This window comes from Myotis daubentonii, chromosome 2 (genome assembly GCF_963259705.1).
Source record: "Myotis daubentonii chromosome 2, mMyoDau2.1, whole genome shotgun sequence".
NCBI classification, from domain to species: Eukaryota; Metazoa; Chordata; class Mammalia; order Chiroptera; family Vespertilionidae; genus Myotis; species Myotis daubentonii.
The window spans coordinates 163,299,667-163,324,466 of NC_081841.1; the positions used below are offsets into that span (position 1 = coordinate 163,299,667).

Below are 24,800 nucleotides of genomic sequence, written 5' to 3' on the forward strand. Positions count from 1 at the left end.
TGGAAATGTTAATTGAAAGCTGTTAGCAAATTTTGTTAAGCAAGCATAGAGAAAAACACACAATCTGAATCTTTTATCAAAAGACAGGCCAAGTTTTCTCCATTTCAAAGTTTAGGCAATACACAGATCTTTTAGTCACTATGTTAAAATCTAAAAATATTTTGTTAAAGCAGCATAGTCCCAGAAGAAATATTTTCACAAATTCATAAAGAAAATGTAAATGATATACATTTTACATAAATATATCATTCTATTGTATTTATCTGATCTTAAATTAAAATCTTCCCAGTGAGTGGTAATTATACATTTTACTGCTTATGTAAATACTGTCATAAATGGTTATTTTGGAGAAAATGAGGACATTCAAAATGTTAATAAAAGCTGTCATCATCCAAGACTGCAACACAAAGGAAAGAATATAATTCCCATCCAATTATAAACCATTTTAGATAACAAGATTTTACTTAGTATGCTCTAGTTCTGTAATTTCCTCATGTATATATGTGTACAGACAGACATAGATACACACCCATATACATACATATATGCTAATTCATAAATATAAGACACATAAAAGCCAGAAAAACGAGTTTCTAATAATATACCTACAAATAAATATAAAACAAAATCAAACCCCCAAACCAAATCCCCTTCCACATTTAAAGATGGATAGAGGATAGTGTCCTTTCTCTTTAGGTGAACTGGAAACATGTTTCAAAGCATTTGAAATGATGTTCTTTGTTTGTTTTTTTGTTTGTTTGTGGGGTTTTTTTTTGGGGGGGGGGGAGGGAAGAAATGCCCTTACTAACTCATCCATGTACTCTATAAGAATTTGTGAAATGTTTGCTCAATGGTTTTTCTCCTTCACAGGGAATGGTGTTGCAGATCTTTGACAAAACAGTATCAAGAGTTTTTAAAGCATTTTTTATTTTTTAGCTTAATTTTTTTAGTATTAAAATAATGTGAAAAGTAATGCCGATGGAGTTAGTTATAAAGAAGCAATGTGGCGACTGACAATATTAAAGCTTGCACCTTTTTTTTAAATTTCAAAGTGCAAACAAGTATTTTCTAAGTCTGAGTACATGAGTTAATATGTACAAGGATATGTCAAAGTCATGTAACTGCTAATCACAGTTATATATTGTGAATAAAATTCTATTTTATACATGTTAATTATGTGTGGATTCAAATTTCACACTTTTTTTTTGCCTTTGTTCTGCATTTATAGAAAATTCTTAGTCTGCAGTGGTTTACTATAAGAGTATTAAGGTTATTTTCAAAATGTAGTGACCTGACAAAATTGCATTTATTAGAAATAAAAGATTTACCAAATAGAAAGCTGAAGTTTAAAAATAAAATGTACTTGCAAAGTGTTCTTTTGAATATTTAGGAAAGTTTAGTATATATGCATGTATATATACACACATATAGCTACCAAAATATAAATCATTTTATTCTCAAAGATTATTTTAAAGGCAAAAAGAGTTGTGTGAAGAAAAGTAAAACATATTAAAAACCTAAGTAAATTAATGATAACCAAATTGCAACTCTAAGCTGATAATCTTTCAAGGCATGGAAGCGATCAAATAAGTGAAAAATTTTCATGGTGAAAATACATGACCAAACATGTCAAATGCTCATGCAAAAAAAAAAAAAAGATAATCATCAAGGACAGTGCATTTACTAATGCTACATTGAGTAAATATTTATAATTTACTAAGATTGAAAAACAGGTTACGCATACACATACACACAGACCTATTAACAAAACAAACCAAGAAACTTGGTGTATGCTGAAGCTGTGACTATCAGACACCAGTACGTATCCCAAAAGCATGAAACTGAACATAAAATGCAAGAAACATTTTCTAATTTTACCAATTACCCTGGGCAATACTCTAAGAGAGACTACCAAATATTTTCCCTTCATTCCTCCTTCAAATCTTCAGGGTCCTCAATTTTGGAAAAAAATCAACCTACTTTCCATATTTGAACTCCATTCGGCTTAAGTAGGTAAGAAGTGGTTTGTATAAATAATGCATGGAGATGTTCAGAGACTAGTGTTGCTTCTGCAAGAATTCAGGTAATACGGACTTTATGAAGATATCTTAGAACACTTCTAATGAGGTACCATCTACTTTCCTTGATATAAACTTTCTCTACTATTCAACTTACTTCATAATGTTGCAATACTTCATTTTTGACTAAGTATCCATAGAATTGTGCCTCTAAGTTTCAAATCACTAAATATCTCCTTATCCTAGAAGTAAAATGGTTTTCCAAAAATTTAAGTTCTAGTCCTAGGCAGTCAAATATCTCCCATGTCATGTGCTTAACTAATTCTCTCTTCTTTTTACTTACATTTTCCTTGATGAAACATTCTACTAGTTCACACTTTGTAGTTTCCAAATGTTCACAATTTTAATTTGCCTTCTTAAACTCATCCATGTCACCTTCAACATATATCACAGTCCTCATTCAACAAATAAGGTCATGAATATTCACATTTATTTAATTTGGGAGATGTAATAAATGTAATATGATTTTTATAGTTATATTTACTTTATTTCTTTATAACTATATCCTTTTCTCTTTACTAGATTAAGGTAGACTATACATAAAAGCATGGGCTTTAATCACATCAACTGGGATTCTAGTAGCTCCACTACTTTCTACTTGTGATCTTGGGGGAGGAGCTACCTTTTATCATAAAAAAATGAGAATGTTAAAATACTTAACATCACAAAATCACACGGAATTAAGTGAGAGAATTAAGATAAAGAGCATATATGTTAGGAATTCTTTAAAACAGTATGATCATACCAAATACCAAGAATTCAAATTTAGTATTCAACAAATACTGAAAGCCTTCCTTGAGCAAAATGTGTAATACTTAACACTGGGAAGAAACAAATATGAGTAAGAAGGGACCCTTGTAAGTCCTTAACAGAAATAAAAGGTATATAAATACAAATGAGCTCAAGGCAAGAAAAAAGAAAACAACATTATGAGTAGTTGGAAAGAGAAGTAAGGCTTTTCTACTTTTACAGACAAAGTGCTACCTGAGAAGGGAGAGGAAAACCTAATTTCCCTAGTACTTACACGCTTTCCATCCCCAATTCATTGCTTCATTCATATAGACTATCAGTTCCCAAACATAGTATACCTCCATAAATTTGGAAGTTGAGTCTATGTCTAGAAATTCCTTCTCTTTTTCTTGGCAACTTTTCTTTAAGACCTCTTCAAATGTCCTCCTAAGTGAAGCCATTTTAAAACTTATCAAAATGCAACTTAATTATTGAATATAGTATGTCTATCACATATGTCGATCACACCAGATAGCGAGTACCTCAAGAACAAAAACTGTACTACATCTTATTTATTTTGTATCCCTCTCCTCTGCCTCTCCACCCAACACGTACTTCTCAGCTTAGTGTTTGGCACATAATTAGGACCCAATAAATATTTGTTGAATGAACAATTAATAAACAACTACAGAATTATTGGGAATTACAGAGAAGAAAAATGTCAAGGGAAACTTTTAGCCCTGTCAACTAGGAAAATATTAGCAAGGTTAGGGGGAAAAATGGGAGCAAAAGCATTCTGGACAAATGAAACAACATAAACAAAGACTGTAGGATGTAAAATTGAACACTGCACACGATGATCTAAAAGGGCGAGAAATTCTAATAGACCATGAGCACCTCACAGAAAAGAATCTGCATCCTTCATATTTATCCCTATTTTTCCCATTACTTAAAAATATTTTTAAAATACATAGTTATAATACAAATGTCTAATGCCATTTAATCTCTAAATTAGAACATAACATGCTAAAACTTTAGTTAAAGTCCCATTTGAACTAAGTTAGGATGCCATTGTTTCTTAGTAATGATGTTTAAATAGAACTTGCTAGGTGGGTAAAATTTAGCTAAAGTACATATCTACAATGAAAAGAAAAGTTCTATAATATGAGTAAATAAACAAGAGAGTGCAACAAAAATAACTTTAAAGCTTATTCTAAATATGACTATGTTCATCTTTTTTAAAAAAATAGTAGTTAATCAAGTATTTAAGCACTATTTAAATTTCCAATCCTTATCCACACTCTTCCTAACAGTTTGTTTGAGTCAGGACCCAAATATGAAAAAACACTGAAGTAAATGAAAAATTTTTTAAACTAGAACAGGTTGAAGGGCAGATGTAAAGATTGCTGAGGGCAACTTTTCTGTACTTTTGCATCTTAAGTTAGTGACATTGGTTCTTCATTTTTTAATTTATCAGTGTTTTGCAATTATAAGCCGGAATTATATTTGACTTATTTACAAATGGACTGAAGTAAAAAGGAAAAGTAGTGTAAAGTGCTTTCCCAGAAGTAAATGTTTTGAGATGCAAAGGGAAAAGTAATACAATGCATTTATTTGGCTGTATTAGTTCCTTTAGGTCAGTGGTTCTCAACCTTGGCTGCATATTAGAATCACCTGTGAATCTTTTTAAAATCCTGATTTCTGGGCCTCATCATTAGTAACAAAGATACAGAATTTCCAGAGGATGAGGCCCAGAAATCAGGATTTTAAAGAGATTCCCAGGTGATTCTAATGTGCAGCCAAGGTTGAGAACCACTGCTTTAGGGGATGAGATGGAACTGTTATTTCCTCTGTGCAAATATCATTATTCCCCTGTGCCCTATCACGTTTAGCCTTGCAGAGTAAGGTACTCATTAAAGACTTATTGACTGTATAAGGGCCTGCCCCATTCCCTACGACAAAACCCTGGAAAAGAAGCCTTTCCTTACCGATGCCAGGTTCTGACTCTGTGTTGGTCCTCATCTAACACCTGCATTGAAGTAACTTTATATTAGATCTGTTTGGAGCCCTAGACCAGTTAATTTTGCTACACTGTATCCTGCCATCTTGAGTCACCACACAAAAACAAAACCCTTATGTCATCTACCTCTTCTCTTATTTTTACACCAAAACTGCTCTATGCTTTTTCCTGATCCAATATCAAACTATTTCCATTTGCCCCATAACTTTATACTGTATGTAATGGTAAACAAACTCACTTTTATCTTAAACCTTGCAGGTCACAGTGTTGCCATCACATATGTGTCTTCCTATCCATGTGAATGATCATCCAGCTGCCTTGCCTGTTAGTTCTTAGACTAAAGCAGGTCCAGCGACTTTCACTGCACTTTAGCTACCTTTGCGTGGCCACATTAATGGGCCATCAATTCAATAAAATGTTCTATTAAGTCAAATTAAAATATTCTACTTTAACACACAAACTGCCTATATCCTTCCAACTCTTTAACTACAGTGCACTCACTATGTTGTTCTGGGATTGTATTAAGTCCCCCAAGTCCCTTGGGCCCTCCATTTGTCCTTTCACATTTATAACTTAGGCCAGATCCCAGCTGGTGATCTCAACTGCTCTTCCATCACCATCTGAAATTCCTCTTCAACCCCATTTTTCTGTCACAGCACTCCGGATAATTCCAGTTAGTGCTAGAATCTGCTTTCTTGGCTCTTTTAATTCCGATCACTCACGGCTAGGTGGGAGGCAGGTCGTCCGGAATGGATCGACCCCGTGGTCTCACTGGGTCCTTAGTGGCCCAATAATCCCCAAATAAGTAGTGTCTATGTCAGACACCTCTTCTACTTCTATCAAACATTACTCTAAATTATGACATTTCTGAATCCTTTAACATAACTCATTTGTTTCTATCCCAACTGATGGCTGCTCTCTTCTAGTCTATGAAGTATCATGGCATCCTCCTTCAACCTCTCCCTGTCCTCCCTCCTTCCCTAAAAACATATCTACTGCCACACACACCCCCTCCTCCTTCACAGAAACACCTCTCCACATATGGCCTTAATTCCATTTTCTCCTTTTTCAGTCTTCAGATTTCTATGTACATCTTTAATTAAGCCCTTTCCTACTGGTGTCTTCAATTTATAAAAATCTCAAGTCGCTACCATCTTTAAAATAAAGGAACCAGAAAAACCTCAGTCTTCTTAGTGATACTAAACACTCTGAAAACCCACAACAAGTATCTGTATGGCTCACTCCATTTAGCTTTCTTTCTTACCTTTGTTACTGCCCTTCTCTCTCTGGCCTCAAGAATACTGTCTACTAAAAAATGTCTTTTAGATGGGGTTTCAAATCGTCAAATAATGGAACACCAATGTTCCAAAATGAACCATGGCATTTAGAACTTCAACACACAGCACTTCATGCTCTTCCTTTTTCCTGTTTATTCTCTTGTTTTACCTATGACTGCCTTCCTCTCTCAAAAGCATCTCTTCAAATGAACAAGCAAAGGAATTAGGAAAACAATTTTGGATCGGGGAGGTAGTAAATATAATGCCTTATTAGGGGCTTAAATATACAAAAGTCTAAATTGGTGAAAATTTTAAAAGTAAGCTCTAAACAGAAGAAATAAAATGGCGGTTACAGTTATTCATTTAAAATATAATTTCATAATCCTGAGGAATATTTGGTTACTATAATGGAAAAATTATTTCAAACAATTTAAAGGCAACCTATTAGCCATAGATGATAAAGAATTCTTATTTCTCTTTCAGAGAAGTACCTCTTTTCAAGAGGTTCAAAATCCTTTTCATTTTTACCTGCAGATACAAATCAGTGGAAAATTTAAGAAGATCTCATTTATTTAAAATTTAATATTTTAATTATAGATTGGTCATTTTTTAGCTTAACCTCAGTAAAACAGGAGGCCAACACACTTCAAACTTTTTTTGAATAACAGACCTATTAGTAAAAATATATAGATATATCTCTCCTTACTGTGCTACTATAAAGCATAAATAAAATATAAAAAAGAATTTGATCAATAAATATAAATAGAAGTTCTTGTGTTTTCTTTTCCAAAGAATCATCATGTATAACTGCCCCATTAGAGAAGATTACTCTGGACTACCAAGAAGAAAAACAAACAATATATTGAATGGTTTGATATCACACTAACTTTATACATTGATTTGTAAGAAATTCATCTGTTTAACATGTTAAGGTTTTTTAAAAATAAAATTTTAATAGTGCTATTTATTCGCAGTGTCATAAGGAATACATACATTTGATTGTGATGAAAAGGAAGAAAATCATACTTTTATGTTTAAATTATAAAGAGTTGTGGATTACTATCACATTTAGTAATGTAGCAATCTTGTGAATTTTCTAATGCATTTATTAAAGAGGTTCAATGAATTCTCTCAGACAGTAAGATTTAGCTTCAGCTAGAACACTGGAGCACCACAAGTCTAAAAATCCATCTTATTTTAACACAATATTATAAGCTAAGAAGGAAACATTCAAACTTAGACAAAACACAGAGGATTAATTACAAAATGCCCACATAAGAAACAAATAATTATACATATTTTTTAAATGTATATAATAATACTGAATTCATAAATTTAGTGCGGAATTCATTCCAAACAGTAGTGTGAATAAGAAAGTTAAAAGAAAAGAAAATGCAACCACTCTCATTCCCACCTCTTTAAAAGGAACTCAGTAGACCCAGTTTTCATTTATTACTTTCTGCCTGTGATGGATCATAGTATTAAGGTGCTCAGCCTTGCCAACTCCACCTTTATTACACAGAAGCTCTCAAGAATTCAAGAACTTTTAAAGTAAAAGTTATTTAGTTGTGGTATACCTCAGAACTGAAAAGCCTTAATTAGCTTAAAGTCCTGTGATGAGGACAGAGTGCACCTATAATGCTTTTAAAAATAACCCTTTACTTACGTCAATAGGGACCAGAAGACTCTTGCCAAGATGTTGATTAAAAGAGAGGCACCAGGCTTCAGTGTAACCATTCATATTAGGAACATACTTCTTTATTGTCTCATCATTCAGTCTCAGCCATACACCATCATCATTGTGGATCTGTGAGAAATAAGCATCAAAAACGAGCCATGGCCTTCTATAACTCCTATGAGGCTAGCAGGGGCTGAAAGACTACATAGCAGGCAAATAATGGTGGACATGGAGATTAAGCATCTAGTTTTGCAGAAGGTAAGTATGAGAGAACCTTTAAGGAAAAAAGCATCAAGGGCACACCAAGCAATATATTTCACATGATGAGATTGTAAAAATAATGTCATATAGGAGTAAAAGTACAAAGATATTACACTTTAAAATAAAAACTTGAAACATAAAACCAGATGTTTCCCAAAAGAACATGTCTTCCTTCCCCTCAATTTAGATTTTAATAATCAGAACTTATTTGTTTTTTTTATTAGAAAAATATACTGTCAAAGTTAAAGCAATAAACACATTTAAAAATAAACAACATGAACTATACTCATTTTCAATGAGTGCTTATACAGATTCTGACTGCTATGTTAACTAAGTTCCTTTCATTTTAAAAATATAATTTTAGCCAGACAGGATGGCTTAGTGGTTGAGTATCAACCTATGAACCAGGAGGTCACAGTTTGATTCCCAGTCAGGGCACATGCCTGGGTTGTGGGATCCATCCACAGTGAGGGGCTTGCAGGAGGCAGCCAGTCAGTCAATGATTCTCTCTCATCATTGATGTTTCTGTCTCTCCTTTTCTCCCTTTCCCTTCCTCTCTGAAATCTATCTATCTATCTATCTATCTATCTATCTATCTATCTATCTATCTATCTATCTCTTTAGTTATTTTTTTATTGTTAAAGAAAAATAAATGAAATGCTTAAAACTCAATGAACACATTTTGAAAAACAATTTTCCAAACACTACCTAAACTAGTTAAAAGATATTCTAACAAAAAATTTAGTAACCTTATTATTGTGCAAACAAATTCAAAAACTTTCTGTTCAAGATTACCAGGTGTCTCGTTATAAATTACCTCATCAATAAAAGTGATTGTTCCATTGACTTTCACTATGCCTATCTGCTCACTCTGAAGGGAAGGGTGACTGCGGATACGGAGCCCTGCACTGTCCTTGGCCACAAATTTTCGAACCTGAGAAAAGCAAAGATAGGGAAAATCATGGGATAGAGATCATATAAGCAGTAAGAGATAAAATTAAACAGATTTGAATGTATTATTAATTCTAATAAAGTTTCTAAAATTATTGGTAGCTGCTTTCCTTGTGCAAGTAACAGTGGTTTATTTATAACAAAAGTATTAAAGTTACAATACTGAAAAAATTAGAAAAGTATTAATATATATTTATATTTTCCTCTCTAAATTTTGAAGACATGATAAAAAGGAGAAAAGAACTATAATTTTTTTGTTAGAAAAGTATAATATAAATTCTTTACCAATGTTTCCTTTTTAATAAAGTTTACAAAAATTCCTCTATTTACTTTTAATGTTAGGAAATTAATTTTTCTTAGTAGCAAGGATACTTTAACTTTGCAAACTTTATACACTTCTGAGCAGTAGACTTTTTGTTAGTTGTAAATTTTCAATGAACAGAAAGTACACAGGGCCTATAAATTACTTAAGTCTTATACAAAGAAGCCAAAAAGTACAGGTTATACTATTTAGAAATGATTAGAATTATCATGGACAACTCTTTAAAATTATTGAGGGAGATTTAGAATTCAAATATTAAAGTCAAATAAAATATCAGATGTTTGATGGCCACTTTGCAGCAACAATGAAGAAAATTAATAAATCTCTGACTGATTCAGATTCTAATTTCATCCTATCCTAACCTTATTTGGTTGAGGTTCAGTCTTTGGTTTGACCAGCTGAGTTCCCGGTGGTATCATCCCTTTAGGTGGGTCTTTGACTTTTACTTCTAGGCCAGCATCTGTAAGAAAAGGAAGTGAACTGTAATGTTTGAGAATACAAGAAAGGGAGGATTCTTGTACCTAACCTTATAAATTATCACAGGCTATTTTAAACAGTTGAAACAAATATCTGAATTCTGTTCTTTTAAGGTCACTGATATTTATAGTTAACAAAGAAAGTATTTGAAAAATGGCCCTGAGATTCCAAATTGGTGTCTTAGAGTTCAAGGAAACGAGTTCACATTCTTTATCTGGACACATGAAATCATAATGAGATCTTGAAGGGCAGAAATTCTGTGAAGGGAAACCCAACCTCACCACCACCCAGACTGGCCTCAGATGCAAACTGGGACCCTACAGCCTCTCTGGACAAAGACCTGTTACCACAGCTGCAGACCCACGGACACCGAAACTCCAGCCATCCTGGCCATAGATTCCTGTGAGTCACAGAGTGCATCCCCCTCCCGCTGGCCCGCTGCAGCAGCATAGAGCCTGCCTAACGCATAGTGCATGAGTGGGCCTTCCGCTGACACAGTGCGCCCATGCAACCCAGTCTCCTAGCAGGCCTGCAACTCTGATTCTTGGCACCTGTGCGAGGCTGCAAGGAGCGCCAATGACTCGGAGTCTCAGTGCATACATATGGGGACTCTGACTCTTGGCATGCGGGAGAGGCCGCACTGAGCACCAGTGACTCTGATTCTCAGCATGCGTGGGCAGGGATTCTGATAATCAGTGCACGCGTGGCCGCATCAAGCACCAGTGATGCAGATTCTTGGTGCACACACGCGGGGGCTTGGACTCTTGGTGCATGTGAGCGGGGACTCTGATTCTCGGTGCACGTGTGCGTGGGAAATCTGATCCTTGGCACGTGCGTGAAGCTGAACCGAGCACCAGTGACTCTGATTCTCAGCGCATCCATGCGGGGACTCTGATTCTCGGTGCTTGTGACTCCCGCCGACCCAAAGCAGCCACGCGCCTCGGTGCCTGTGCTCGGGTTGCCCGAGGCTCCCACCGCATGTGGCTCAGGCCCCTGCAATTCTGCACTTGGACCTTCTGGTGATAGACAAAATGGGGAGACAACAAAACAATCACAAAAGGAAAGAAAAAGAGGAATCAACAAGAAAGGAGCTAAATGTAAAAGAGGCATGCAAGCCCTAACTGGTTTGGCTAAGTGGATAGAGCACGGCCTGTGGACTGATGGTCCCAGGTTCGATTCCGGTCAAGGGCATGTACCTTGGTTGCGGGCACATCCCCAGTGGGGGGTGTGCAGGAGGAAGCTGATCGGTATTTCTCTCTCATTGATGTTTCTAACTCTCTATGCCTCTCCCTACCGCTCTGTAAAAAAATCAATGAAATATATTTAAAAAAAAAGAGGCATGCAATATGTCAGAAAAAGGATTCAGAGTAATGGCCATACAGTTCATAAACCAGATGGACGAGAAAATCAACAACCTATGCAAGAATCAGGAGGAAATCAAAAGTTAGATAGCTACACTAAGGAACACGATGGAAGGTTTCAACAATAGACTAGAAGACGTGGAGGACTGAATTAGTGAGTTAAATTAAGTAGAGAAACAAGCCCAATCTGAACAGCAATTGGAGAAAAAAAATAAAAAGCAGGAGCCTAAGGGAGCTTTGGGACAACATGAAACGAAGTAGCATATGTATAATAGGGGTGCCAGAGGGACAAAGTGAGCAACAAGGATTATCTGAAGAAATAAGACAGAAAACTTCCCTGAGATGTGGAAGAAAAAGTCACACAAGCACAAAGTCCCAAACAAGATGAACCCAAAAAGACCCACACCAAAACACGTCATCATTACAAAGGCAAACATTAACAACAAAGAGAGAATCTTAAAGGCTGCAAGAGAGAGAGACAGAAAGTTACCTACAAAGGATCTCCTATCAGATTATCAAATGATTTCTCAACAGAAACACATCAGGCCAGAAGGGAATGGAATAAAGCATACAAAGTGATGCAAAGCAAGGAACTGAACCCAAGAATACTCTATCCAGCAAGGATATCAATCAAAATTGAAGGGGAAATCAGGAGCTTCACAGACAAAAAAAGGCTAAGGGAGTTTATCACTACCAAGCCAGCAATGCAAGAAATGCTAAAGGTACTGTTGTAAAAAGAATAGAAAGGGAAGAAGGAACACAGGCATAAAGAATATAAGTGGCTACAAACAAGTACCTATCAATAATAACATTAAATGTAAATGGACTAAATGCTCCAATCAAAAGACATCAAGTGACTGGATAAGAAAACATGACCCATATATATGCTGTCTACAAGAGACCCACCTCAGAACAAGGGACTCATACAGACTGAAAGAATAGAAAAATATCTTTCAGACAAATGGAAATGAAATAAAAGCTGGGGTAGTAATACTTATATCCAACAAAATAGATCTCAGAGTGAAGGCCATAACAAGAGACAAGTAAGGCCACTTCATAATCCTAAAGGGATCGATACAACAAGAGGATATAGCTCTGGTAAACATATATGCACCCAATGCAGGATCACCCAAATACATGAAAAGACTTCTGGAAGATATCAAGGGAGAGAATTGACAGCAATACAGTCATAGTATGGGACTAATACTGCACTGACAACACTAGGTAAATCCTCTAGACATAAATTCAGCAAAGAAACAGCAATCTTAAATGACTCATGGGATCAGATGGACTTAATTAACATCTTCAGGACATTCCAACCCAAAGCTACAGAATATACATTCTTTCAAGTGCAGATGGGACATTTTCAAAGATAGACCACATACTGGAACACAAGCAAAGTCTCTTCAAATTCAAGAAGGTTAATATCATATCAAGCATCTTCTCAGATCACAATGGCATAAAATTAGAAATCAACTACAATAAAAACAATGGAAAAACAAACAAACACTTGAAGGCTAAATAGCATGCTATTAAACAATGATTGGGTTACCAAAGAGATCAAAGAAGAAATTAAAAATATCCTGGAAACAAATGACAATGACAACACAACAATTCAAACTCTATGGAACACAGTGAAAGCAGTCCTGAGAGGGAAGTTCATAGCATTACAGGCCTATCTCAAAAAAAAAAACACACAAGAAAAACTGAGAATAAACCATTTAACTCTACAATGTGAAGAATTAGAAAGAGAGCAACAAGAAAATCCCAGATTGAGCAGAAGGAAGAAAACAATAAAGATCAGAGCGGAAAAAATGACATGGAGACCAAAAAACAATACAAAAGATCAATGAAACCAAGAGCTGGTTCTTTGAAAGGATAAACAAGATTGATGAATCTCTAGCCAGGCTCACCAAGAAGCAAAGAGAGAGAACCCAAATAAACAAAATCAGAAATGAAAGAGGCAAAATAACAACAGACCCCACAGAAATAAGAAGAAACGTAAAAAAATACTATGAGCAACTCTATTTCAACAAACTGGTAAACCTAGCAGAAATGGACATATTCCTAGAAAAATACGACCTTCCAAAACTCAATCAGAAAGAATAAAAAAATCTGAGTAGGCCGATAATTATGGAGGAAATTGAAGCAGTAATAAAAATAATTCCAACAAACAAAAGCCCTGGACCAGACAACTTAACAGGGGAGTTTTCTTAAGCATTCAAAGAAGAATTTTAACCTATCCTACCCAGACTATTCCAAAAAATTCAAGAGGAAGCAACACTTCCCAAGCTTTTGTTACAAAGCCAGCATTACTCTAATCCCAAAATCAGATAAAGACAATACAAAGAAAGAGAATTACAGGCCAATACCCCTCATGAACATAGATGCCAAAATTATCAACAAAATTCTAGCAAATCAGATCCAGCATTACATTAGAAAGATCATACACCATGACCAAGTGGGATTTATTCCAGGCATGCAAGGATGGTACAATATCTGCAAATCAATAAACATGATATACCACATAAGCAAATTGAGAAATAAAAACCATATAATCATATCATTGATGCAGAAAAAACATTTGACAAAATCCAACACCCTTTCTTGATAAAAACTCTCAGCAAGGTAGGAATAGAAGGATTATACCTCAACATATTAAGCCATAAATGACAAACCTACAGCAAACATCATACTCCGTGGGCAAAAACTAAAATCATTTCCCCTAAGAACAGGAACAAGACAGGGATGCCCACTCTCACCACTCCTGTTCCACATAGTACTGGAAGTACTAGCCATAGCAATTAGACAAGAAGAAGAACTAAAAGACATTCAAATTGGAAAAAGAAGAAGTAAAACTGCCCTTATTTGCAGATGACATGATATTGACACAGAAAATCCTAAAGATTCCATCAAAAAACTACTAGAATTAATAAATGAATTTGGCAATATAGCAGGATACAAAATTAAAACCCAGAAATCTATGGCTTTTTTATACACCAATAAAAACTCACAGAAAGAGAAACTAAAAAAAAAAAAATCCCATTTACTATTGCAACAAAATAATTAAGATACCTGGGAATAAATTTAACCAAGGAGGTAAGAGACCTGTACTCAGAAAATTACAGGACACAGAGAAAACTGATAGAGGAAGACATAAACCAATGGAAGAATATATCATGTTCTTGGATTGGTAGAATCAACATCATTAAAATGTCCATACTACCCAAAGCAATCTATAAGTTCAATGCAATTCCCATTAAAATACCAATGGCATATTTCCAAAACCTAGAACAAACTCTCCAAAAATTCATCTGATATAAAAAAGACCCTGAGTAGCTACAGCAATCTTGAGAAAGAACAAAGTTGGAGAGATCACAATACCAGATATCAAGCTATACTACAAATCCACTGTTCTCAAAACTGCCTGATACTGGCACAAGAACAGACATATAGACCAGTGGAACAGAATAGAGAACCGAGAAATTGACCCAAGCCATTATGCTCACTTAATATTTGACAAAGGAGGCAACAGCATACAATGGAGTCAAGACAGTCACTTCAAGAAATGGTGCTGGGAAAATTGGACAGAAACATGCAAAAAAATGAAACTAGGCCATCAACTTACACCATACACAAACATAAACTAAAAATGGATAAAAAACTTAAACGTAAGTAGGGAAACCATAAAAATCTTAGAAAAAGTCATAGGCAGCAAAATAGCAGACATCTGTCCTAGCAATATCTTTACTGATACAGCTCCTAGAGCAATGGAAACTATGGAGAAAATAAATAAATGGGACTACATCAAAATAAAACCTTCTGCACAGCAAAAGAAACCATCAACAAAACAACTAGAAAGCCCACTGCATGGGAAAACATATTAGCCAATGTTATCACCGATAAGGGTTTAATCTCCAACATTTATAGGGAACTTATACAACTTAACAAAAGGAAGATAAACAATCCAATCGAAGGACCTAAATAGACACTTTTCAAAAGAGGACATTCAGAAAGCCAAGAGACATATGAAAACATGCTCAAAGTCACTAATCATCCAAGAGATGCAAATCAAAACAGCAATGAGGTACCATCTCACATCTGTCAGACTGGCTATCATCAACAAATCAACAAACGCCAAGTGCTGGAGAGGATGCGGAGAAAAAGGAACCCTCTTGCACTGCTGGTGGGAATGCAGACTGGTGCAGCCACTATGGAAGACAGTATGGAGTTTACTCAAAATGTTAAAAATGGAACTCCCATTTGACCCAGTGTCCCACTTTAAGGAATATATCCCAAGAAACCAGAAACACCAATCAGAAAGGATATATGCATCCCTATGTTCATAGCAGCACAATTTACCATAGCTAAGGTTTGGAAACTTCCTAAGTGCCCATCAACAGATGAATGGATTAGAAAACTATGGTACATATACACAATGGAATACTATGCTGCTGTAAAAAAGAAGGAATTCTTACCCTTTGCAACAGCATGGATGGAACTAGAGAGAATTATCCTAAGTGAAATAAGCCAGTCAATGAAAGAAAAATACCACATGATCTCACTCATTTATGGATAATAAAGATCATTATAAACTGATGAACAAAAATAGATATAGAGGCAGAGCAGCATCAAACAGACTGTCACACTACAGCGGGAAGGCCGGGGAGGGTTGGGGAGGGGGTGGTAAGAGATCAACTGAAGGACTTGTATTCATGCATATAAGCATAACCAATGGACACAAGACACTGGGGGGTAGGGGAGGCCGGGGGAAGGTCAAAGGGGAAAAAAAAAGGAGACATATGTACACTCTTTGTAATACTTTAAGCAATAAAACAAAATTTAAAAAAAGATGGTAATATATAATAAAGTTTAAAAGATGCAAAAAAAAAGAAAAAAAGCCCACTGCATGGGGGAAATATTTGCCAATGTTATCTCTGATAAGGGTTTAATCTCCAAAATTTATAGGGAACTCATACAACTTAACAAAAGGAAGATAAGCAATCCAATCAAAAAATGAGCAAAGGACCTAAATTAGCAGTTCTCAACCTGTGGGTTGCGACCCCTTTGGGGGTCGAACGACCCTTTCACAGGCGTCTCCTAAAACCATCGGAAAACACATATATAATTACATATTGTTTTTGTGATGAATCACTATACTTTAATTAGGTTCAATTTGTAGCAATGAAATTGGGGGTCACCACAACATGAGGAACTGTATTAAAGGATCGCAGCATTAGGAAGGTTGAGAACCACTGACCTAAATAGACACTTTTCGAAAGAAGACATACAGAAGGCCGATACATATGAAAACATGCTCAAAGTTACTAATCATCTGAGAGATGCAAATCAAAACAACAATGAAGTACCATCTCACACCTATCAGAATAGCTATCATCAACAAATTGACAAACAGACAAGTGCTGGAGAGGACATGGAGAAAAAGGAACCCTCTTGCACTGCTGGTGGGAATGCACACTGGTGCAGCCACTGTGGAAAACAGTATGGAGTTTCCTCAAAAAATTAAAAATGGAACTTCCATTTGACCCAGTAATCCCACTTCTAGGGATATATTCCAAGAAACCAGAAACACCAACCAGAAAGGATATATGCAACCCTATGTTCATAGCAGCACAATTCACCATACTAAGATCTGGAAACTTCCTAAGTGCCCATCAGCAGATGAATGGATTAGAAAACTGTGGTACATCTACACAATGGAATACTACTCTGCGGTAAAAAAAGAAGGAACTCTTGCCTTTTGCAACAGCTTGGATGGAACTGGAGAGCATTATGCTAAGTGAAATAAGCCAGTCAGAGAAAGATAAATATCACATGATCTCACTCATTTGTGGAATATAAAGAACATCATAAACCGATGAACAAAAATAGATACAGAGACAAAGAAGCATTGAACAGACTGTCAAACTTCAGCGGGAAGGCAAGAGAGAGTTGGTGTGTGTGTGGGTGGGCGTAAAACATCAACTAAAGGACTTGTATGCATGCATATAAGCATATCCAATGGACACAGACACTAGGGGGGTGAGGGCATGTGACGGGAGCCCGAGGGAGGTAAATAGGGGAAAAAAGGAGACATATGTACTACTATTTTTATACTTTAAACAGTTAAAAAAAAAAAAGAATAAATTATGAGCCCTCTCCCCCCCGAAACAGAAAGAAATCATAATGAAAAAATTAAAAAGAAAAGAAACCCTTGCATGATTAAACATTATTTTGCAATATCAGATCAGAGTGTGACTCATTATCTATATAGCAAGGGTCCTCAAACTACGGCCCGCGGGCCACATGCAAATACAAATATTGTGTTTGTTCCCATTTTGTTTTTTTTACTTCAAAATAAGATATGTGCAGTGTGCATAGGAATTTGTTCATAGTTTTTTTTTTTTTTAACTATAGTCCGGCCTCCAACCGTCTGAGGGACAGTGAACTGGCCCCCTGTTTAAAAAGTTTGAGGACCCCTGATCTATAGCAATCACCTCTATCACTAAGGTGTAACAGTATGATGGTTAAGAACTGGACTGTCTTGTTTGGACCCACATCTGCTGCTATGTGATCCTCTGTGCAAGAACAGCACCTACCTGAATATGCTGTTGTGAGAATGAAATTATTTAAAATATATAAGGATGGACATATATTAAGTGCTCAATAAATGTTAGCTATTATTATTATAACTAGAGGCCCAATGCACAAAATTTGTGCAATTGCCTTGGCCTCAGCCCCTGCCCGCCGCCGCCACTGTTGCTGGGGCCTCTGCTGCCTCTGCCATGGCCCCAGCCCGCTGTGGCTTTGTCCAGAAAGAAGGACATCTGGTCTAATTAGCATATTACGCTTTTATTATTAAAGATCATTCTAATATCTGCTCTTTTCTATGGTCAAATAAGGCCCCAGTCTATTGAGAGTTTGTACACCTCAGAACCAAAAAGTTTGCTGAATTAAGGCTTTATGGATATGTTGAAATAAAGGAGAGTGTAACAAAGGCTGAGGATAAAGGTCTTTGGAATGAGATGGATGTATATTCCTTATAGTTACATCAATGTAAAGTACCCCTTTACCTTCACTGTAAAAACAAACTACTTGTATTAGTTTCCCAAAGGATATCCTGGTGGAATGTTAATCAGGATTATTTTTATCTCTACCTGTCTCCCTTTTCCTCACATTCAAGGGTTTCATATAAGGATTAAACAAATATTCTTTATAAATTTTTTTTTATTAAATCTACTGGAGTGAGATTGGTTAATAAAATGATATAGTTTTCAAGCATACAATTCTATAATACATCATTTTTATAGTGTATTGTGTGTTCTCTACCCCAAAGTCAAGTTTTCTTCTATCACAGGTTTTCCCCCTTTACACTCTTCTACTACCCCTCACCCCACCTTTCCCTTTGATAATGACCATACTGCTATCTCTGTCTATACGTTCTTATTTATAATTATTTTGTCTGTTCATTTGTTGCTTTCAGTTTTATATCCTATATATCAGTGAACTCATGTGGTTCTTGACTTTTCCCATCTGAGACAAGATTCTTAATTTCAGAACTTCTTGGAATATCTAATATGTTAATGTGCATGGTATGAATGTCTAAGATGAGACCACAATACACTAGGTTTTCTAAATCTACCTGATCATAGGAGCTCTTTTTCTTAAGGAGCATCAGGAAAGATGGTGCCACAAGGAATTCATATTGACAGACACTTATTAAAGTTTTCTTATTCTACTGTTATCCTATTATATAGATAGTTAAAAAAAATAAAAAAGATTAATATCCAAATTAAAAGCAGTAAACTATCCCAAGTTAGTAGTTGATAAAGAAAATTCATTCATGCAACAAGTATTTATCAGTCAGCCATTATGTGCCAGGCACTGAGCTAGATTGGGAGATCCAAAGATGAATGATAAGGTCTCTGCTTACAGACAGGAAAGGAAGACAGATATACCATGAGGTGGATGCAAGGTATGTGCACAGTTATATGGCAGCTTGAAGGAGATCATACCTAATCAGTCACATCAGAGAATGAAGTGAAGGAGTCATGAGGGCTATAATGACACCATAAATTATTACAAAATTTTAAGACCTTATGAATATACTAATTTGCTACTCATTATAAAGGAGAAAACAAAGCCCCAAATAAGTTATGAAATTTGTCCATGTCTATGATACAAGTTAAAGAGGAAAATAGAACAGAAAGATAATTTTGATTCTAGTTCTTTGCACTTAGTAACTCATAACGTTAAAAAAATACCTATTTCAAAAAAAATTACCTATTTCAATGCCATCAATGGTAACATGAATAGTGTAGAGTCCAATAGCCCCTGGAGTCCAATTTGCACAATAAGTGCCATCATTATTGACACGGATCAACATATTCTCACTGGGTCTGAAAAGAAATGATGAATATTAGAAAATTTACTTTTAGTTAAACAGCTGACAATATCATTAAAATATATCAGCCAACATTTAATTTCTGATTGAATTATTACAATAAATGACAATCCTACTGTTCTGCCATAGTATGTTTTCCTACTCTCCAAAATGACTGAGTTTCATTTTTTTCTTTCTCACTTCAAACCTCCTCTGTTGATCATGACATCACTTTCTTCAGTGAGAAGCAGAAGCTAGAGATACAACCGCAAAGTTGCAATCAGATTAATAAACCTACTTTCCTCTACCTTCTATCTTGTTACAATGGAAGAAGTATCCTGGGTCTTATTCAAAGTCAGCCCCTCACTTGTGTTGTGAATCTCATTCCCTCAGCACTTCCATGCTACAATTACCTTGCTCTCTCTCATTCATCATCAATTTCTCTCACTTACTGGATAATTTCTATTTCTCTTTTATTTCTATACAAAGAAACCTCAGAATCTCTTATTCTAACCACTTCTTGATATACAGCCCTTTCAAATAAAATCTTATCTCTTCTTATCCATTTATATCAAAACTTACCTAAACAATTGTCTATAATTACCATTTTCATTTCCTCATCTCCAATTCTCTCCCACCATTTATCCTAACTAGGCTTTTGTTCCCAACACTTCACTGCAATTGCTTATGGCAAAGTCATTATCACACCACCAATTTAAACAGTTGTTTTCTTCGTCTTCAGCAATCTCTCAGTAACAATTGATGGCTGACAACTTTTAATTTCCTGAAATGCCTTCTTTTTGCTCCTGGTTCCTCTAATCTCACTGACCATTCTAAGTGTTTTGTTGGCTCTCTCTCTCTTGACCACCCTTTAACTATGGAATGTCCCAAGATTTTGGTCTAGGTCTTTTTGTTTTTTCTCCCTTTGAATGGCATCTCTCTAGTTGATCATTCACCTATTACTCAGTTTTAAATAACATCTTTATATAGAGGACTCCAAAATTATTTGTCCCCTGAATTCCAAACTGATTATTTCCAGTTGCTCTGGAAATACCCCTAGTTAGAAAACTAAGAGGCATCCTGGCATCTCAACTGCAATATATCCTAAGAAGGACTCTTATTTCCTACTCATCCTACCACCTAACAAAACAAAACAGAATAAAAAACACTTGTTAATTTCTGAGGTTTTTTGATCCTCGTAAAAATCATGATAATCTATACCAGGAGTCAAAAGTATTTTCTGTAATAATACTTTAATCTACTATGCTAAATAGTCTGTCACAGTTACTACATAGTGGGAAAGAAGCCATAGACAAAATTTAAGCTAATGAGTAAGGCTGTATCCAATACAACTTTATTTTAAAAAACAGGTCTGAATTAGTCTGCAGGCCAAAGTTAGTTGACCCCTTTACAGCAAATACGCTATACTGCTGCTAAAGCTGAAGAAATCTATAATCATTCTTGATTCTTCTCTTTCCTTCATCCCCTATTTCTAGTCTAGCAGCAAGGCTACTGGCGTTGCCTTCTAAGTATATCCCAAATCCACCCATTTCTTCAGTTCCGTTCCACTCCTTAATAGTCAAACTAATCTCTCTGTTCCCACTCTTGATCCCCTATAATTCATTCTCCAGAAAGTAGCCAGAATAATCTTTTAAAACTATAAATCAGATTATATAATTCCCCTGCTTAAAACCCTCCAAATATATTCACTTAGAAAAAGTCAACTCTTTAAAAGAGCCTACCAGTTTCTATATAATATGGCCATCATATAGTTCTCTAGTGTCATCTTCGATCATTTTCTCTTGCTCACTATTTTCCAGTCTTATTATGTTTCTGTTCCTCAAACACATCAAAAGCTTCATTCACCAATTTTTTCACTGCCTAGAATGAACTTTCCCCAAACCCTTCACTATTAAGTAACCTTATTTATTATTACTATTTTGGTTACTTATTCATAGTTTGCTTCTCTACAGCAACATAAATGCTATGAGAATCAGCCAGTACCTTGTCTATCTTGTTCAGAAATATATGCAATGGCCTCTACCAGAGTATTTCATAGAGCAGATGCTTAATAGTATTTGATGAATAAATGTATTTACTTAGATAAAATACTATTTTAATTAGGTTTAAAATGCACAATGCATATGAAAACTTATTTACTAGCAAATGGTCAATTAGTTCTTATTTAACATGCTATATATGTATATACAGTTAATATTTATTTCATAAAAAGCATATACTTCCACTATATAGACATTTTGTAAATAAAATTACACCAGAGAAGAAAACACAACTTCCCTATTTCTAGACAAAGATACATTCTCAAAACTTGTGCTATTTTGCCAAAATCTCTCTAGACCAGGGGTGGGCAAACTTTTTGACTCGAGGGCCACAATGGGTTCTTAAACTGGACCGGAGGGCCAGAACAAAAGCATGGATGGAGTGTTTGTGGGAACTAATATAAATTCAAAGTAAACATCATTACATAAAAGGGTACGGTCTTTTTTTTTTTTTTTTTTTTTAGTTTTATTCATTTCAAATAGCCGGATCCGGCCCGCGGGCCGTAGTTTGCCCACGGCTGCTCTAGACTACGCATTAAAACTCTACTGTGCATACAGCAAAAGGAAGTCATAGTAACCTGCTAATTCCTGGTAAGTCATGTGATATGATACAATAAAACATATAATTATACTTCTTCAGACTCACTTTAGACCTTTTTCTAAATTCTATGGATGTGGTCTTTAAAGTATAATCCATCTAAGTCCCCCCCGCCCCCCAGGCATCTATTTTAAAAAGCATTTCTCCTAACCACCAACTAAAACAGTAGGTAAAAATATATGCTTAAATCTGGTGTTAACAGAATTAATCAGGGGCTGAAAAATTAAGACTTCATAATAAAAAACACACTAAGTGCTCTGCAGCTCATCAGATGGAGAGAAGGACGCAAAAACAGAAAAAAGAACAACACCTAGCCCTCAATGAGCCAAATTATATCTTTTAGATATTATTCCTTTTTAAATTTTAGTGATATATTTCATTTAACCCAATATATCAAAAAAATTCCATAGGTAATCAATATTAAAAATTATTCATGAGATTTTTTTTACATTCTTTTCTTTCTTTCTTTCTTAATTTATATATATTTTTAAAATTGAATTTATTGGGGTGACACTGGTTAATAAAATTATGTTTCAGGTATACAATTCTATAGCACATCAACTGTATAGATTATTATTTGTTCTCTATTACCTTAATAATTATGTAACATATCGGCAGTACTGTAGCTGATAATCTACACATTATACAATTTTTAGTAGAGCTCTACTGAAAAACTTTAAAAATGCTATATTTATTTGTGGAAAATAAAGTTGAAATCCAGTTGACAACACATGTTTTGGATATGCGTGGAGGAAAGGATCCCTACCTCTTAGGAGTTGGTGATGCAAAACGTAGCTCTTCAAATGAGTAATTTTCATAAACCTTTAAGAAAGAGACCAGTAAGAATCACAAAATCATTAGGAACATTCTTGTTTAATTCAGTGATAGAACATCCAACAAATGGTGCTGAGAGAAATGGTTATCGGCATAAGTGAAAAAGTAAAACCTTAATTAGCTACATCACACAATTTACAAAAATAAATTCTAGGTGTGTTTAAGACCCAAATGTAAAAATAACAGCACCTACAAATTTAGAAGAAATCTGAGTACATTAAAATTTAAATTTCTCTAAAACAAAGACACTATAAAGAAAGGGCAAAGATAAGCTTTCCCTTGGAAGAAGGAGATTCGTAATTCACATAACTAAAATGTGATATGTATCATCCTATCTAATAAAAGAGAAACATGGTAATTGGCGTACGACCGATACCCTTTTCATTGGCTAATCAGCGAGATATGCAAATTAACTGACAGCCAAGATGGCGGCCGGCAGCCAGGCAGCTTGAAACTAACATGAGGCTTGGTTGCCTCAGTGACGCAGGAAACCAACCTTCCCGCCTGCCGCTGCAGGCCTCTGAGCAGGCAGTTTAAGAAACTCTGTAACAAATACGCCCAACTTCAGCCAGCAGATTCGCAACATTGTAAGCAAAGGCCAGAAACCTACTTTCAGCCGGAGGCCTAAGAGCTGGAGCCAAGCCTCAAGCTAAAGCTGGCCCAGAATTAAAAAAAAAAAAAAAAAGGAAAAAAGGAGCGTTTGGGAGTTCAGTCACCCCCAGCCTGAAAACAGCCCTCAGCCGCTCACCCAGACTGGCCAGGCACCCCAGTGGGGACCCCCACCCTGATCCAGGACACCCTTTAGGGCAAACCAGCTAGCACCCACCCATGCACCAGGCCTCTACCCTATATAGTAAAAGGGTAATATGCCTCCCGGCACCGGGATCAGCGTGACGGGGGCAGCACCCAAACCCCCTGATCGCCCTGCGGCTCTGTGTGTGACAGGGGGCGGGGCCCCAACCTCCCTATCCACCCTGCTCTGTGCCTGATAGGGGGGAGCTCCCCCATCCCCACGGGCCCTGCTCTGTGTGTGACGGGGTAGAGCCATAACCTCCCCATCAGCCCTGCCCTGAGTGTGAGAGTGGCTGCACCCCAACCCCCTGATCCGCCCTGCTCTGTGGGTGATAGAGGGCAGCACCCCAACCCCCTGATGGGCCTTGCTCTGTGCGTGACAGGGTACAGAGCCCCAACCCCCCTGATGGGCCCTGCTCTGTGTGTGACAGGGGGTTGCTCCACAACCTCCCCATCGACCCTGCCTTGAGTGTGACAGGGGGCGGCGCCCCAACTCCCCAATCAGCCCTGCTCTGAGCCCGAGCAGGGGCTGCACCTAGGGATTGGGCCTGCCCTCTGCCACCCGGGAGCAAGCCTAAGCCAGCAGGGCGTTATCTCCCGAGGGGTCCCAGACTGCGAGAGGGCACAGGCCAGGCTGAGGGACCCCCCCTCCCCCCCCGAGTGCACAAATTTTTGTGCACCGGGCCTCTAGTTAATATATAAAAAAATAAATGAATACAAAAAAGAGAAACAAAAGAAAAGTGTGTAAAGACATGTCAGTGAAGAAGAAATCTGATTCAACTATACTGGGAATGAAGGAAATGTGAATTAAAACAACAAAATAATCATATTACAGTTATCAAACTATGTTGGTAAGAATTATATGCTGCCGAAACCGGTTTGGCTCGGTGGATAGAGCATCGGCCTGCGGACTGAAAGGTCCCAGGTTCGATTCCGGTCAAGGGCATGTACCTTGGTTGCGGGCACATCCCCAGTAGGA

The 24,800-nt window shown here is 36.3% G+C and overlaps 1 protein-coding gene across 20 annotated transcripts in view; it reads right to left on the bottom strand.

Moving 5' to 3' along the window:
* Positions 1 to 24,800, bottom strand: part of MYCBP2 (MYC binding protein 2) — a 300,050-nt gene that overhangs the window by 78,826 nt on the left and 196,424 nt on the right. For all 20 annotated transcript variants that reach the window (XR_009451352.1, XM_059684877.1, XM_059684883.1 and 17 more), the window contains 5 exons: positions 22,962 to 23,017; positions 19,438 to 19,553; positions 9,679 to 9,776; positions 8,861 to 8,977; positions 7,771 to 7,911 (listed from right to left, as the gene is read on the bottom strand). Coding sequence is in view for 19 of the 20 variants with exons in the window: in XM_059684877.1 (XP_059540860.1) it covers positions 7,771 to 7,911; positions 8,861 to 8,977; positions 9,679 to 9,776; positions 19,438 to 19,553; positions 22,962 to 23,017 (528 nt within the window). In the remaining variant the exon portion in view is untranslated. The remainder of the gene's footprint in view (positions 1 to 7,770; positions 7,912 to 8,860; positions 8,978 to 9,678; positions 9,777 to 19,437; positions 19,554 to 22,961; positions 23,018 to 24,800) is intronic.